Source organism: Salmo trutta, chromosome 32 (genome assembly GCF_901001165.1).
Source record: "Salmo trutta chromosome 32, fSalTru1.1, whole genome shotgun sequence".
Taxonomy (NCBI): Eukaryota; Metazoa; Chordata; class Actinopteri; order Salmoniformes; family Salmonidae; genus Salmo; species Salmo trutta.
Window position 1 is genome coordinate 30,394,643 of NC_042988.1, and position 17,344 is coordinate 30,411,986.

The 17,344-nt window shown below is 42.4% G+C and overlaps 1 protein-coding gene and 1 pseudogene across 1 annotated transcript in view; both read right to left on the bottom strand.

Annotated features, from left to right (window-relative positions):
- Positions 1–216: 216 nt before the first annotated feature.
- Positions 217–4,640, bottom strand: LOC115171686 (methionine-R-sulfoxide reductase B1-A-like; annotated as a pseudogene).
- Positions 4,641–8,850: 4,210 nt separating this feature from the next.
- LOC115170498 (cytoplasmic phosphatidylinositol transfer protein 1) overlaps positions 8,851–17,344 on the bottom strand; it is a 155,605-nt gene continuing 147,111 nt past the window's right edge. Inside the window, exons 7-9 of the mRNA XM_029726714.1 lie at positions 15,691–15,846; positions 14,628–14,691; positions 8,851–10,414 (exon numbers count right to left, since the gene is read on the bottom strand). Of these exons, the coding sequence (XP_029582574.1) occupies positions 10,098–10,414; positions 14,628–14,691; positions 15,691–15,846 (537 nt within the window). The 3' untranslated portion in view covers positions 8,851–10,097. The remainder of the gene's footprint in view (positions 10,415–14,627; positions 14,692–15,690; positions 15,847–17,344) is intronic.

Genomic DNA, 17,344 nt, shown 5'->3' on the forward strand with positions numbered 1-17,344 from the left:
GTGCCACAGCTAGATAGCTCTCATTGAGTATTATAACCTGAGTATTGATTGAGTATTTGTTAACGATTGAGTATTATCAGGTCTGCTAATCTCATGAGGTGAGTACAGTAAAATACTGGAATGATTGATGTGTTTGTCATAAAGATGGCTGAAAAACTATTTTCATGACACACTTAATCAATGTTGTGCCCATAAAAATATAAACAAACAATGTAATCTTCTATAAAAGTATATATTTATTGCTCAGTTTCATTTCTCTTTTTGTTTGCATATTACACATTGTGACCGTTAAGACGATAGACAGTGATGTAAATAAAATCTTTAAGAGGCTCATAACATCATTGATAGAACTGATTAACATACATTGGTAGATTGAAACACTTTTGTTTGCTTTCACTACTATATATAAATTAGGACATCTTGAAGTTACATTCAACACTATGAAGGCTACATAGTGATCCCCCATTTGACTGACAATGTTAAGATAAAAAATAAAACAATGATTAAGTGACAGAATATCTGTGTAATCGTGTAACTCCTTGTACCTGTCTGTGTTATGATTGTGTATTATTGTTATGATTGTGTATCATCATTATATTATGATTGTGTATTATTGTTATGATTGTGTATTATTGTTATGATTGTGTATCATTGTTATATTATGATTGTGCATTATTGCATAATGTAGCTGACTATTTGGTCAGAGTTGCCCTGTCCTTGTCCAGTGAAGACATTGACCATCAGTGTCCTGGAGGTCCCAGAGTGGGCTTTATCACAGGACACTTCATCCACTGTCCTCCACACCTTCAGAAGCACAGAGACTCCAGACAATCCTACTGCTCTACCACCACTGTGACTCCATACCCCTGCTGTTCACCTTACTGTCCATCTACCTTATCTGTGGAGAGAGAAAGGACAACATTTTAATTCATCAACGTTTTTAAGTGTAACTAACTATCCAGTGGTTAACGTGTGCTCAGTCAGATTGGTTAGGTATCAACCAGAGACATTGACATGTTTTGACTATTATCTAATCAAATTGGCTTGACATTCCGTGACTACATAGTTTAAGTGAACCCGTACCTTTAGGGACGAACTTCAGTGAGCTGCTGAATATTCAGAAACGTGAGAGTCCTTTCTTTGGCCCGTCGCCCACAAACTCATGACCCAGTCCGTTTCCACACTTCCCACATCGGACCTGAAACACAAAACTATCAGATACCATCTTTCCGTACAATAGTAAAGTCAATTCTATGTGCCAAATTTTTATCAAGAAAAAAAAGTGTTTTCATTCATAAAACTCTGTTCACAACATTGACATCGGCAAACCGCTCCCCAACACAACACCATACACATGGTCTGTGGTTGTGAGGCCGGTTGGATGTACAACATATTCTAAAATGACGTTGGAGGCGGCTTATGGTAGAGAAATTAACATTCAATTCTCTGGCCACAGCTCTGGTGAACATTCCTGCAGTCAGCATGCCAATTGCAGAAATAAGCTTTTTGTGCCTATGGAAAATGTCAGGGATATTTTATTTCAGCTCATGAAACATGGGACCAACAATTTACATGTTGCGTTTATATTTTTGTTCAATGCACAATCAACGTAGCAAACATGATTGTTAGGACCTTCCCAAGTTCAAAATGAAACACTGCTTACAAATGCAGAAATCGAATGCAATACCCTACACACATCCTGTTGAAATGAACATTGGCTCATCAGTGCATTGACCACAAGCATACAACTACTTAGCAATGAACAGTCAACAGAGGGATGCCCCTATGGAGGAGGGTTAAGTTGTCACCCATCTTTTCTGAGTCAAGATCACTTTTGCAGTCAAAAAGCAAACGAAATTTACCGCTCAGATTATTTAAAAAAAAAATGACAACTTTATAAAAGAATAGTTCTGTAGGAATACGTTTTTGTGCAGTAGACCTAATTCATTATCACAGCATATTTGGCTATATGCTTGGCATGCCAATATTATTCTTCTCAGACCATATTATATTTCAAAACTCAAGCTTTGATAACAAAATAGATCAGTTGCGAGGCATAGTTGAGCATTAATTGAAATAATTCGCTTTTTTATTTTACTGGACTAATTAATGGTACCTGCATCTGATGGTCAGTCTCAGCGGAGGAAAGGAGAGAGCAGCAGAGCGTTCATCTATCACGGTCCCTGCTCTCTACTTTCCTCCAGTGACACTGACCAGAGGGGACACTGACCAGAGGGGACACTGACCAGAGGGGACACTGACCAGAGGGGACACTGACCAGAGGGGACACTGTCCTCCCACTGATTGTGAAACTCGAGTCGCACCGCATTATTTCTGCCTCATGCTGTTCTTATGACCAGAGAAAGTGAAATATTCATCGATATTAAAATAGACATGAGCTGCTAATAATAAAAACGCAGGCCTAGCAACACACTTGGCTACTAACGCATTGCAGCTGCAGCGCGAGAGGAATGAAGGAGAAGCGTGTTTATGTTTTGTAAAAGTGTTGAATAAAAACAGTGTTGACAGTGCTGAATAAAAACTTCAACATGAAGTCAACCATAAAAACAGCAGCTCTGCGGTATTCCCTGACAGTTTCTCTTTGGCCACGGCTAGCGCTACTATCAAACTTTGCTGTGGGGTCGTGGAAGCTGTACCAGGTGATTTGAGCCATCTGATTGGCTAGCACAGTAGGAGCACTTGATTTAGCCACAGCTCTCCTGGTCCACCGGGAAAGCAGAGTTTGTCCCTTCAGACAAATGAAGTCATTTAAAATGGGACCTCTTTGTCTACCTGGCGCGCAGGGCTTCTGAATCAAGTGCACCTTCCACCCAAAGTCGAATAAAAAAATTAAATAAAGGAGGCCAAGCCTTTATCATTGGCTTTTCTACAGAAATGTTGTGATCGACTACGAATGCCTAGAAGATCAACCAGTCAATCGGTTGGTGACCAGTCAATCGGTTGGTGACCAGTCAATCGGTTGGTGACCAGTCAATCGGTTGGTGACCAGTGCCATAGACAATGCTCTTGGGTTAGTTTTGCATTTCCCCCACTAATGGTTAAGATTGGGGAAGGGGAAGCTTAGCTAATCTTAGATCTGTACCTAAGCTAAACTTCACAACTCTGGTCCAATGCAACTCAACGCCCAAACAGAGGATCTCACCTTGAATGCCCCAAGTCTCTCCTCGTGCTTGGACACACTGTCCTGGAGGACGGTCTCAGTGAAGGCAGGCCAGGGGGAGGAATGCTCGTACTTAGATCTGCTGGAGAACAGCTGGTGGCCACACTGGGCACACACATATAACCCTGGGGAGATAGAAGATTACAGTGAGATTAGCCAAAAGTAGATCTAGGATCTATGTTCAACACATTCTCTTTGAGTGAAGTTACAGGATGATTTGACCAGTGAAAACATCATTAATCCACCAGGAATAATCCTCAATGAGAGGAGAAAAGTGCAGTTGACTGGCATTATTTCCTTAACCAAACCGGTTTGTCATCCATTAACCAAACCGGTTTGTCATCCATTAACCAAACCGGTTTGTCATCCATTAACCAAACCGGTTTGTCATCCATTAACCAAACCGGTTTGTCATCCATTAACCAAACCGGTTTGTCATCCATTATCCAAACCGGTTTGTCATCCATTAACCAAACCGGTTTGTCATCCATTAACCCTGGGGAGGGACCCATGTTCAACACATTCTCTTTGAGTGATGTTACAGGGGGACATGTCAAAACCTACAAGATCTGAATATACTTGTATAGGCGCTACATTGTATACTTAGAAATAATATAATTTGTATTTTCAATTATACTTTATAGTTACTGCAACTACTAACGTTTGGTTTACATTTGTTTTCTTGGCACAGTAGAATAAGTTGCTACAGTTTAACTGGCTGGTGGTTCAATCTTCCATCAAGGTTTGGTAAAAGCCAGGGGCGCGTTCAGCAGTATGCAACGTTTTGGAACGTTCAGATAGAAACATGTTAGCTATGTAGAGCAGGACTCACGTTGGCTCTATTCATGGTATTTCTATCTGCAACGTTCGAAAACGTTTGGCAATTGAACGTGGGCCTTGTGTAATCAGTGATTACAAAAGCATGCTACTTTTAGTTAGCTACTGATTGAGCATAAGTTAGGTCATAGTCCATTTTAGGACACAGTTGGGCTAACGTTACTGTAAAAGATACCACAGATGTTATAGTTATGTGCCACAACGTCCCAAATCAAATGTATTTATAAAACCCTTTTTACATCAGATGTCACAAAGTGCTTATACAGAAACCCAGCCTAAAACTCCAAACAGAAGGCAAAGCAGATGTAGAAGTTATTTTTACTGACTAATCTCATGTTTACAAGTTAGCTGAGATACTGTAGCTACTGTAACTGACTAACTTGCAATGCTATCTTAGCTAGCTGAGGAGCCTCTTACCAGTTTTAAAGTGGTCTTTAAAGACCTCACCACCGAAGAAGGAACAAAATGACATTACTCCACTTGCAATTAAACTTAATGAGAGTATAAAAGTGCAGTTGACTCGCACTCTTTCCTTAATCAACCTGGTTTGTTATCTATCGGATTTGAGAAAAGTTCAGACTTGTGCTTGCTTTGGGACAGCAGCAGTGGGCTGGTACTGCTGGATGACGTCGATTGTTCAAAGCTCCAATTAAAGTGTACTTCCGGTTGCTTTACAGTGAGCGTTTCAAAATAAAAGCCTAAACTCCAACGGTTAGTGCTTTCAGGGATCCTTGGGACGTCCCTACTGTAAACCCTAACCTTGGGAGCAGTTAGCTTTTTTTACAACCAAATCTCTTTTTTTGATGTAAATTGAATGTTTCTGAGAAACCTAACGCAACCAGTGATTCATTCATTTGATAATATTGCACTGTCTCTATTTGATAATATTGCACTGTCTCTCACACTCACAGGGCTGACACACTCACACACACTGACACTCTAAACACACACACACACTCACATAACCTACAATCATCATATACGCTGCTGCTAATCTGTTTACCATATATCCTGATGCCTGGTCACCTTATCCCTATACGTGGGCTCCTGAGTGGCTCAGTGGTCTAAGGCACTGCATCGTGTCACTACAGACCCTGGTTTGATCCTGGGCTGTATCACAACCGGCAGTGATCAGTGAGCGCAGCTTGGCCAGTGAGCACGTTCCTATAAGACATTGAGTCGCAAGCCAAAACGAGGATGTGCTCATTGAAAGGAGGGAGTTGTGTAATGACCCTGGGTTTGAAGTTGGAAGTTTACATACATGTAGGTTGGAGTCATTAGAACTCGTTTTTCAATCACTCCACAAATTTCTTGTTAACAAACTATAATATTGGCAAGTCGGTTAGGACATCTACTTTGTGCATGACACGTCATTTTTCCAACACTTGTTTACAGACAGATTATTTCACTTATAATTCACTGTATCACAATTCCAGTGGGTCAGAAGTTTACATACACCAAGTTGACTGTGCCTTTAAACAGCTTGGAAAATTCCAGAAAATTATGTCATGGCTTTAGAAGCTTCTGATAGGCTAATTGACATCATTTGAGTCAATTGGAGGTGTACCTGTGGATGTATTTCAAGGCCTACCTGCAAACTCAGTGTCTCTTTGCTTGACATCATGGGAAAATCAAAAGAAATCAGCCAAGACCTCAGAAAAAAATTGTTGACCTCCACAAGTCTGGTTCATCCTCCGCCTGAAGGTACCACGTTCATCTGTACCAACAATGGTACGCAAGTATAAACACCATGGGACCACGCATCCGTCATACCGCTCAGGAAGGAGACGCGTTCTGTCTCCTAGCGATGAACGTACTTTGGTGCCAAAAGTGTAAATCAATCCCAGAACAACAGCAAAGGACCTCGTGAAGATGCTGGAGGAAACAGGTACAAAAGTATCTATATCCACAGTAAAACAAGTCCTATATCGACATAACCTGAAAGTCCGCTCAGCAAGGAAGAAGCCACTGCTCCAAAACCGCCATAAAAAAGCCAGACTACGGTTTGCAACTGCATGGGGACAAAGATCGTACTTTTTGGAGAAATGTCCTCTGGTCTGATGAAACAAAAATAGAACTGTTTGGCCATAATGACCATTGTTATGTTTGGAGGAAAAAGGGGGAGGCTTGCAAGTCGAAAAACACCATCCCAACCATGAAGCACGGGAGTGGCAGCATCATGTTGTGGGGGTGCTTTACTGCAGGAGGGACTGGTGCACTTCACAAAATAGATGGCATCATGAGTCAGGAAAATGATGTGGCTATATCGAAGCAACATCTCAAGACATCAGTCAGGAAGTTAAAGCTTGGTCGCAAATGGGTCTTCCAAATGGACAATGACCCCAAGCATACTTCCAAAGTTGTGGCAAAATGGCTTAAGGATAACAAAGTCAAGGTATTGGAGTGGCCATCACAAAGCCCTGACCTCAATCCTATTAAAAATGTGTGGGTAAAACTGGAAAAGCGTGTGTAAGCAAGGAGGTCTACAAACCTGACTCAGTTACACCAGCTCTTTCAGGAGGAATGGGCCAAAATTCACCCAACTTATTGTGGGAAGCTTGTGGGACGCTACATGAAATGTTTGACCCAAGTTAAACAATTTAAAGGCAATGTTACCAAATACTAATTGAGTGCATGTATTATTTTTACCCATTGGGAATGTGATGAAAGTAATAAAGGCTAAAATAAATTAGAATTTTTACTAGGATTAAATGTCAGGAATTGTGAAAACTGAGTTTAAATGTATTTGGCTAAGGTGTATGTAAACTTTTGACTTCAACTGTATATGCGCGGATATCGACTCTCCCACCCAAGCATGCTTTTGGGGCACAGTCGATAGCACGCTGGACTTCGGGCTAGAAGATTGAGGGTTCGAGACCTGCTTCCTGCCTGTTTCAATACAATACTTTATCTACCTCCATCACTCCAGTATCCCTGCACATTGTAAATATGGTACTGGAACTGACACTGTACATAATATTCTTACTTTCTCGTTTTCTTATTTTTATTTCTGTGTTTTTGTTCTACCTTGTTATTTTTTGTATTACATTCTTATTGTTGGGTTTAGACCTGGCAAGAAAGGCATTTCACTGTACATTTGACATTAACACTCAAATTTTATTAGTCACATGCCGAATACAACAGGTGTAGACCTTACAGTGAAATGCTTACTTACGGGCCCCTAACCAACAACGCAGTTAAAACAATATATGGATAAGACTAAGAAATAAAAGTAGCAAGTAATTAAAGAGCAGCAGTAAAATAACAATAGCGAGACTATACACAGGGGGGTACCGATATAGAGTCAATGTGCGGGGGCACCGGTTAGTTGAGGTAATATGTACATGTAGGTAGAGTTATTAAAGTGACTATCCGTAGATGATAACAACAGAGAGTAGCAGCGGTGTAAAAGAGGGGGGGGGGGCAATACAAATAGTCTGGGTAGCCATTTGATTAGATGTTCAGGAGTCTTATGTCTTGGGGGTAGAAGCTGTTAAGAAGCCTCTTGGACCTAGACTTGGCTCTCCAGTAACGCTTGCCGTGCGGAGAGAACAGTCTATGACACTATGTGGCTGGAGTCTTTGACAATTTTTAGGGCCTTCCTCTGACACCGCCTGGTATAGAGGTCCTGGATGGCAGGAAGTTTGGCCCCGGTGATGTACTGGGTCGTTCGGTAGTATCCTCTGTAGTGCCTTGCGGTTGGAGGCCGAGCAGTTGCCATACCAGGCAGTGATGCAACCAGTCAGGATGCTCTCGATGGTGCAGCTATAGAACCTTTTGAGGATCTGAGGACCCATGGCAAATCTTTTCAGTCTCCTGAGGGGGAATAGGTTTTGTCGTGCCCTCTCACGGATGTCTTGGTGTGCTTGGACCATGTTAGTTTGTTGGTGATGTGGACGCCAAGGAACTTGAAGCTCTCATACCACCCATCCTTGTTTTGCAGTACGGTGGCACTGAAAACACATGAACAAATGCTCCAAAAACCCCCAAATACATCCTTTTAGAAACAAAAACGCTGTCAGTATAGCATGAAATTAATTGTGTCATTCCGGACTTTGTATTCCATTTATTGCGACTCGAGCTGCTTCCCCAATCCAGCTGTTTCATTCTCTGTGTAGCCTGCTGCTACAGGTAACTGATGAAATAAAAGAAACACCAACATAAAGTGTCTTAATAGGGCTTTGGGCCATCACGAGTCGCCAGAACAGCTGCGCCTTGGCATAGATTCTACAAGTGTCTGGAACTTCCTGTGTGGTAGCACCTGCTTTCAATATACTTTGTATTCCTCATTTACTCGCGTTTCTTTTATTTTGACAGTTACATGTAGAACGATTGAGAGGTATCACTCGAGTCTCAACAAAATGGAATATAACGTTGCGGAAGTTAGAAATAACACAATTTAATGTGTACAGCATGCAAAGACTTGCATCACTATACTTAGAGCTTTTGCGTTTCTAAAAGTGTTTTTGGCGCCTTTGTTCATGTTGTTTTCAGAGCCCCCATACTGCACAACGAGGATGAGGAAATTGGTTGGGGGTAAGTTTCTCAAAATCAAGTGAAATCACACAAAAACGTGTCTGGACCCTTCCACAACATACTATTTACATAAACAATATAGGTTTGGTTGTAAAAAAGCTATAGCAAGGACCCTCTCCCAACATACAATAAGCATCCAGTGACTGCAAGTGACAAGTTGCAGACTAATGGGCCAGACCCTACTAACCTAACCCATCTGTCATTTCAGTTTAATAAACTCAACAAAACACTGATTAACTACAGATATCACAATTCCCCCATTTATTGTCATTTCGTTTATATGAATGACACAAGATGTTTGAGCAATATTTAATTGATTGATTTGATATAAAACACAACAACAACATGATTGCAAATTCATGACTTAAATCATCCCTACAAGCCAAATCACAACATTGATCAGACATGTTTTGTCCTGTCGTAGTCTGTAACAAACAAAGGAAAAGCACCAGACCGTATAGAAGACAGCCATTTCAAAGGTACATTTTCTCCCCAGTTTAAAAGAAAAGCAGAGGCTGGATATTCAAACCATGCATTTTTATATATGTCTTTTAAAGGACACCATGGCCAACAAAACTATAGCAACAGAATTCAGATTTAGAAAGAGAACGTCTCCACTTTAGAGCTCTACACAGACCTCTTTTCTCTCTCCAATACACAGATTACAGCAATTCCATAGCACTGAAAGACATCAATGAATTCAGCATTTTTACAATAGATAACTCTTAAATATACATATTTACAAAACAAAACACAGGATAAATGAACACTCTCCTGAAATCCACCGTTTTACTCTAACTGTTCACAGCGACCTACAACAAACCATGAATAACAACCAACACACAATTACATCTGAAATTACATGGCGTCAATTTCCAACCAATAAGAGGGCTTGACTGCAAGGAGAAAGAAGGAGGAAATGAGTTTGATCATCCCACACATTTATATCCATATGCAGAAAGATTGAGTGTGCTGACTGAAGAGTCTATTTATCAGATCTCTGTGTATCTAGGTAACAAACCCTGAGATACAGTATCAACTGAGATGAAAGAGGACTGAGACACTGAAGAGAAGCACAAAGTATTCAGAGGAATGTGAACTAAATTAAAACGGACTATAATTGACCTCCACATGAGCTTTCTGGCTGGTAGATGGTGCTGGTTGCTGTCTTTTTATGGGACCAATGGAGAGGTTTAAGAGGTTTTTAAAAGACACTCAGTGTGTGTGTGTGCATGTGCGTGAGTGTGTGTTTGCGCGTACATGTATTTGGTGTGTGCCTTGAGACTCCTCTCCAAGTGTTGCGTGGTGATCAGGCTGACTATCTCTCTGCAAAGGCAGACCAAGACACAGTTAGTTGGTGACAGTGGTTGGCTTCAGGGTGATACCAGCAACTGTCTGTGGAGAGGCGTTTACCACACCACCAAGTTACAGGAGGTCTGTGAACAACACTCCCTTTTACATAAGTTGTCTAGGGGACAAAATGGATGTACATAGCCACCCCCTGAATGTAGATAGGTGTATACCACACCTATGGGTCCCCCTCTCATTCAGGCTGGGGGCTAGGGGTTGAGCCCCAGGAGAAGATGCTAGCCAGCCTGAAGCCTGAGTCCCTGCGATTGGGGTCGGGGAGGGTCAAGGTCTCTGGGGCTGACTTCTTCCTGGGCCGGTCCTTGGGCACGGAGAGGTACTCTGGAGGCTCCGTGGAGAGGGGGGTGGAGGGGGCGCTGGAGGGCCCGTTGCGGGCCACCGAGGCCAGGGGGGTCTCGGTGATGGAGATGGATGGGGGGAAGGGGCCGATCTTACGGTTGGTGGCCTCCTGGGTGGCCCGCTCGTACTCTCTCACCTCGTCCATGGTCATTTCTTCAGGAGGGGAGAAAGAGGGATGTATTATAACTCCATGACATCTACTGTATGTCTTAACTGTATGTCTTAGCATTGTAGTGTAATAACACAATTACATTATACAGTAAATACGTATCTGACTTCACCTGTTGTATTTAAAAGAGCTTACATTTCAAAGGCTCTTGGAGATTAATACAAGCAATACATGAAAAGATGTTACCTGCTCTGAATACAAATCTGAATTCATAATCAGTTGTGTGTGTTCCAAAGGAGATACAGTAACACAGTCATCATCCTTGCTCACAAGTGTCTGTGTGTGTCTGTGCTTGTGTGTGTGTCTGTGCTTGTGTGTGTGTGTGTGCGTGTGTCAAATCATATCAAATTCATCACATGCTTTGTAAACATGTGTAGACTAACAGTGAAATGCTAACAGTGACTTGCTCATTTATGTGTGTGTGCTTGTGTGTGTGTGTGTGTGTGTGTGTGTGTGTGTGTGTGTGTGTGTGTGTGTGTGTGTGTCAAATCATATCAAATTCATCACATGCTTTGTAAACATGTGTAGACTAACAGTAGAATGCTAACAGTGACTTGCTCATTTATGTGTGTGTGCTTGTGTGTGTGTGTGTGTGTGTGTGTGTGTGTGTGTGTGTGTGTGTGTGTGTGTGTGTGTGTGCGTGTGTGTGTTTGGGTCCGTACACGTGTTCTGTGCTGTTCCGGTAGGACAAACAAAGCATAAAGTTTGATGCAGTCAATGACAATGCATGAATGCTTGAGTGTGTTTGAATGGATGACATGAAATGAGTCAGAGAGGAAGAGGGAGATGAGTCACCAGCAGACAGAGAAACAGTGAAGGAAGAGTGAAGACATACGGCTGGCTGTCTCAAGGCTCTCTACCACGTCCAGTGATGGCGGTGGGTGGCAGGTGAGTTTATGCTGTGGTATGCTGTGGTTGTTGGACATGGCCAACTCTAATGTTGGTTTTCTCATGCATGTGTTTCTCGTACTCCTGCACATCATCCCACATTATATCTGTGGAGACGTTCCAGACCACCACCGCACCACCTGTTAGCTAGCTAGGGCACTTGGTGCAGGAGGAGCAAGGTCTTGTGGAAAGGGTCGGCAAGAGGTCAGGTGGTCACAACCATAAAGAGCTGGGGAAGTTTGCGTAGTCTGTGGGTAGTTAACCATTAGTGACAAACGCTTGATGGGCCAAAAAGCAGTGATAACATGGTCAAAGTAGCCAGAACAACATTAAATTCAGGTGAAACTGCCCAGTATTGTCTGATTCTACATTTAGAGTGCTGCCTTTCCATTCCAGAGGTGTTTTCTGCTCCAGTTTTCTGACCAGCATGATAAAGTTATAAACCTGTTCAAACAAGGTTTTTCTGTTCCCTAAACTGTTTCCTTCCCCTGAGAGCCAGTTTCTATACTGAATTAAGTATAGTCCTGGAATAAAATGCACTTTCAATTGAGATTCTCAATTGAGAATGATTTAAATCAAACTTCACCTGGCTCCGGGAAACCAGCCCCTTGGTGATATAGAGTAAGTCATGGGCAGGTATGGATATAGGTTAAAGGTCCAATGCAACCATTTTTATCTCAATATCAAATAATTTTGGCGTAACAATTAAGTACCTTACTGTGATTGATTTAAATTAAAATGGTCAAATAGAAACAAAAATTGTATCTTAGCAAAGAACAATTTCTGAAGCAAAAATGTTTCTAGGACTGTCTGGGAGTGGTCTGAGTTGGGAGAACTGAAAACTAGCTGTTATTGGCAGAGAGGTTTGGAACTCTTATCAGTCTATGAACTAATTTACCACCTGGTGATGTCACCAGGCAGGCCAAAACTCCATCCCATCAAAACAGGCTGACATTTTAGATAGCTCCTACACTAAAAGGGCATTATCATAATGTTCACAATTTAACAGTATTATTCCAACCTCATACACTCTTAGAAAAAAAGTTGCTATCTAAAACCTTACAGGGTTCTTCAGCTGTCCGCATAGGAGAACCCTTTGAAGAACCCTTTTTGGTTGCAGGTAAAACTCTTTTGGTTCCAGGTAGAAGCCTTTCTACAGAGGGTTCTACCTGTAAACAAAAAGAACCAAAACAGGTTGTACCTGGAACCAAAAAGGGTTCTCCTATGGGGACATCTGAAGAACCCTTTTGGAACCATTTTTTGTAAGAGTGTAGTGTGGAAATAAATATAAAACACAGAAAATCACATTTTTGACTGCACTGGGCCTTTAATGTGAAGTGGGTGCATTAGTGGGTGGACACAGGGTGGTTTGATATAGTGGTGGTTTATGGCATAAGATACACGCTTTCAGGAATATTATTAGACAAGCCTTAGTAATGTAGGCTGTGGAAGACCACAATGCAAGGATAGAGGGAAGGACCACTGCTGTACAGCAGGGCCATGTTCATTTAGGGCACACAACGTTTGAAAATGTTTTGCAACAGAAAATAAAAACGAGTTTTTCTTATTGCACAGGTAGTCCCTCAGATTCAGTTGAGTGCTAAATGAATATGACCCAGATGATATACAGCCCACAGGAGGTTGGTGCCACCTTAATTGGGGAGGACAGGCTCGTGGTAATGACTGGAGTAGAATTGGTGGTATTGTATCAAATGTGTTTGATGTCATTCCATTTACTCCGTTCCAGCCATTATTATGAGCCGTCCTCCCCTCAGTGGCCTCCAGTGATACAGCCACTTTCACTGAATCTCCCACAGCTCTTGGAGGAAGGGGAACAATGCAATCTAGGGCTATAGTGTATCTACTGTGCTAATTATGTACTGTATAAAGGTTCATGTTGTATGTGAATAGGTATAAGGAGCAGGCTCGTGTGGTCTTAAATGTTCCTCTATCTTTAAAGCCAGGCTCTGTAAGTCCCAAATGAAATAGCTACTGACACTCGGCATGCTCTCACCTTCTCTCATCCAATGACCCATACAGTACTGAGTCAAGTGCTCTCTGTACCTGTGTGCAGACTCTCTGAATAATTCTCTTGCAGTGGATACATCTCAAGTGGGAGCTTCTCTGATGAAGGTCAGCGAGAAAGCGTATTGGTTGTGAGAAATGGGCTTTATCGTTTAAAAAAAAATGTAACCTTTATTTAACTAGGCAAGCCAGTTAAGAACAAATTCTTATTTACATTGACGGCCTACCAAAACGCAAAAGGCCTCCTGCGGGGACTGGGGTCTGGGATTAAAAATAAAATTTATAAATACATTGAATCATTATTGATATTATTAAGAAAATGTATGTTCCTTCTCCATGACAATCCTAATGCGTCAGCTTTTCAAAAACACGTACAAAGTTAAGTACATAATTCAAAATGTACGAAAGAGTGGTCTGGCCTATCAATTGTCTTCTTTCCTAAAAAAAGGGCGCTAACAAATGTAACAACAGAGTGAGAAGTGTAGTTTCAGTCAGATCTGCATTCCAATACCATTAGAAATGATTTGAAATAGTGAAGCTGGGGTTGATTGAGCTTGCCTGTTGCATTGGAACCAATAAAAAAGTATTGGAAATACAAACCCCGCCCACCTGGCCCTCCAGGCAGGCTAAAGCAAACGCTTAAGGTATTTTAAACACTGTAGTATTGAACTCAAGTCTTGTTGCAGTGTACCTTGTGTTTGACCATCCTGGCCTCACAGATCCATTTTATAAACCTTTTGCTCATGTTGAAACAGTGAAGCAAATCACTGAAACAGTGAAGACATGCTTAGACAAGAAATTCTCAGACTAAAAACATCATACAAAATAATGGTTATTAACACAAATCAATGCTTGTATAGATGACTTACTGATATTTTGAGATCGCTTTCAGGAAACAGACAAATGAGCACAAACTCAAATATACAGATAGTAGATAGTAGCAGTGCTTGGTGCCGTGGCCTAGGTCCTACATTAGGCAGAGTGAAGATCATGGTCACATAGAAGAAGATAGTAGCTATGGGCCAGAGGCTGGTCTAGCAGGTAACTAGGCCGCTGCAGCACATACACGTCACCCCTCAGCGTGGGTAAGAATCCTGGCCCCAGCACTAGTCTGCATCTCCCTCCCTCTCCATCTCCTTACTCAATAAAATACAAATACTATGAAATATATATAAAAAAATGTAATAATAATAATAATATATATAAACACACAGTATAAACAAGCTAGCTCACATCTGAGCGTACATGTCAAGTAACTGGGACAGAGACGCGACGCAACCTCACCAATCCACTCATCCACCCAGGCAAAGGCTTGTCTGTGTCCTAGGAGCAGGACATCACGGATAACCTGAGGAAGGAGAGAGAAGGAGAAGGAAGGTAAAGAGGGAGAGTGAGAAAGAAAGAAAGAAAGAGGGCGAGAGAGAGAAAAGTGAGGGAGAGAGAAAGAGAGCGAGAAAGAAAGAAAGAAGGGTGGACAGGAAAGGAAGTTAGAAGACAGTGAGAGGACAGGTGAGTCAGAGAGGAAAGGAAGTTAGAAGACAGTGAGAGGACAGGTGAGTCAGAGAGGAAAGGAAGTTAGAAGACAGTGAGAGGACAGGTGAGTCAGAGAGGAAAGGAAGTTAGAAGACAGTGAGAGGACAGGTGAGTCAGAGAGGAAAGGAAGTTAGAAGACAGTGAGAGGACAGGTGAGTCAGAGAGGAAAGGAAGTTAGAAGACAGTGAGAGGACAGGTGAGTCAGAGAGGAAAGGAAGTTAGAAGACAGTGAGAGGACAGGTGAGTCAGAGAGGAAAGGAAGTTAGAAGACAGTGAGAGGACAGGTGAGTCAGAGAGGAAAGGAAGTTAGAAGACAGTGAGAGGACAGGTGAGTCAGAGAGGAAAGGAAGTTAGAAGACAGTGAGAGGACAGGTGAGTCAGAGAGGAAAGGAAGTTAGAAGACAGTGAGAGGACAGGTGAGTCAGAGAGGAAAGGAAGTTAGAAGACAGTGAGAGGACAGGTGAGTCAGAGGATGAACTTTAAGTTGTTCTCTGTCTATCTTCCACTCCTCCACCAGTTAATGTTAGCCATGTCTGTCCCTATATGAGTAATGCTGTGTGTGTGATGTCAGGGAAAGAGACCCTCAGGCAAGGAGAGGGACAGCTCAGAGGGGGAACAGGGGTATAGGTGGGGGTGGAGGGGGGCTAAATTGAATTGAAGGGAGAGGAAATGGATGGCTGACCAAGTTATATTGGGAGAGGGCAAGAAGTGAAGAACGCCAGTGTGTTTTTGCCTGTGCATCCCTGTCTGTCCCTGTCTGTCTGTGTGTGGGTGTGTGGATACAGAAATGGTGGGTGGACATAACTGGACTGACCTTGTGAACAAACTGCTCCACCCGTGTCTGAAGACCCCACACCTCGAACTTGACTGTCACCAGTTTGTAGGAGCACATGATGGGTTCCTGGTTGTCGATCCAGCCCTCCTGTAGAACACCCCGGTCTGTCTTCTCTGATTTAAAGTACCGCAAGTCCTACAGGGAACCATGGAAACACAGTATGGACAGTATTAAAGCTACAGTCCGGGATTAGTACATCCAATGTTGGACTTCTTTTGACATAGTGACATTGAAGAATATAACTTTCACATACATCATGAGCTTAGTGCCACTGTGTCACCTCATTGTTATGTCTCTATACAGGAATGCAATTCAATTCCGACCCAATGAGTTTTGCAGTAAACATCCTGACAAGTATGAATGAACCATGTTTTCTTTGTCCAGCAGAATGGATGGTAGGTACCAGGTGGGTACAAGTCTCATGGAGAGCTCAGCCTGGAACAGCCCGCTGGGGGGGGGGGGGGGGGGGGGGGGGGGGGGTTCTCGTTACAAACAGTACCCATTACGCATGAATTAATCACACTTCCCTGGGGGCTCATTATACTGTAATGTTCATTAGCAAGGTCAGGTGTCTCAGTGTTGGGATGGTGAGAAGGGATGCATCTCACACACACACACGTACACACACACACACGTACACACACACAGAAACACACACTCACACGCTGTGCACAGGAGGACACACTTGAAGGCACTTTACGTGATTGCAGATGAGACGCGTTATAAAGTTAGATTAGGTTGGATCAAAGGTGTGTGGGGGGTGTTTCGTGATCATGTTACCTCACCAGGAGAGAACTCTGGGCCCTTGTTATGGAGTAAGGACTAGATGGTATACAGAATTAACTTTATGTAGCAGGTTAGGAGAACTTACGCAGCAGGATAGGATAATTAACCTAGCAGGTTAGGAGAACTTACGCAGCAGGATAGGATAATAACCTAGCAGGTTAGGAGAACTTACGCAGCAGGATAGGACAATTAATAAAGCAGGTTAGGAGAACTTATGCAGCAGGATACAATAATTAACCTAGCAGGTTAGGAGAACTTACGCAGCAGGATACAATAATTAACCTAGCAGGTTAGGAGAACTTACGCAGCAGGATACAATAATTAACCTAGCAGGTTAGGAGAACTTACGGAGCAGGATAGGACAATTAACCTAGCAGGTTAGGAGAACTTACGCAGCAGGATACAATAATTAACCTAGCAGGTTAGGAGAACTTACACAGCAGGATACAATAATTAACCTAGCAGGTTAGGAGAACTTACGCAGCAGGATACAATAATTAACCTAGCAGGTTATGAGAATTTACGCAGCAAGATAGGATAATAACCTAGCAGGTTAGGAGAACTTACGGAGCAGGATACGATAATTAACCTAGCAGGTTAGGAGAACTTACGGAGCAGAGTAGGATAATAACCTAGCAGGTCAGGAGAATTTACACAGCAGGATAGGATCATTAACCTAGCAGGTTAGGAGCATTAGGTTAAGGTTAGGACAACGGTTAGGTTTAGGGTTAGTGGAAATCCTACAATTCTCCCCGAAACGAACAACAAATTTAGATGTTGACGATTTATGCGTCACTTTCATCAGTAGCTGCATACCGTCAAGCCACAAACTTGTTATGGCCTAGAA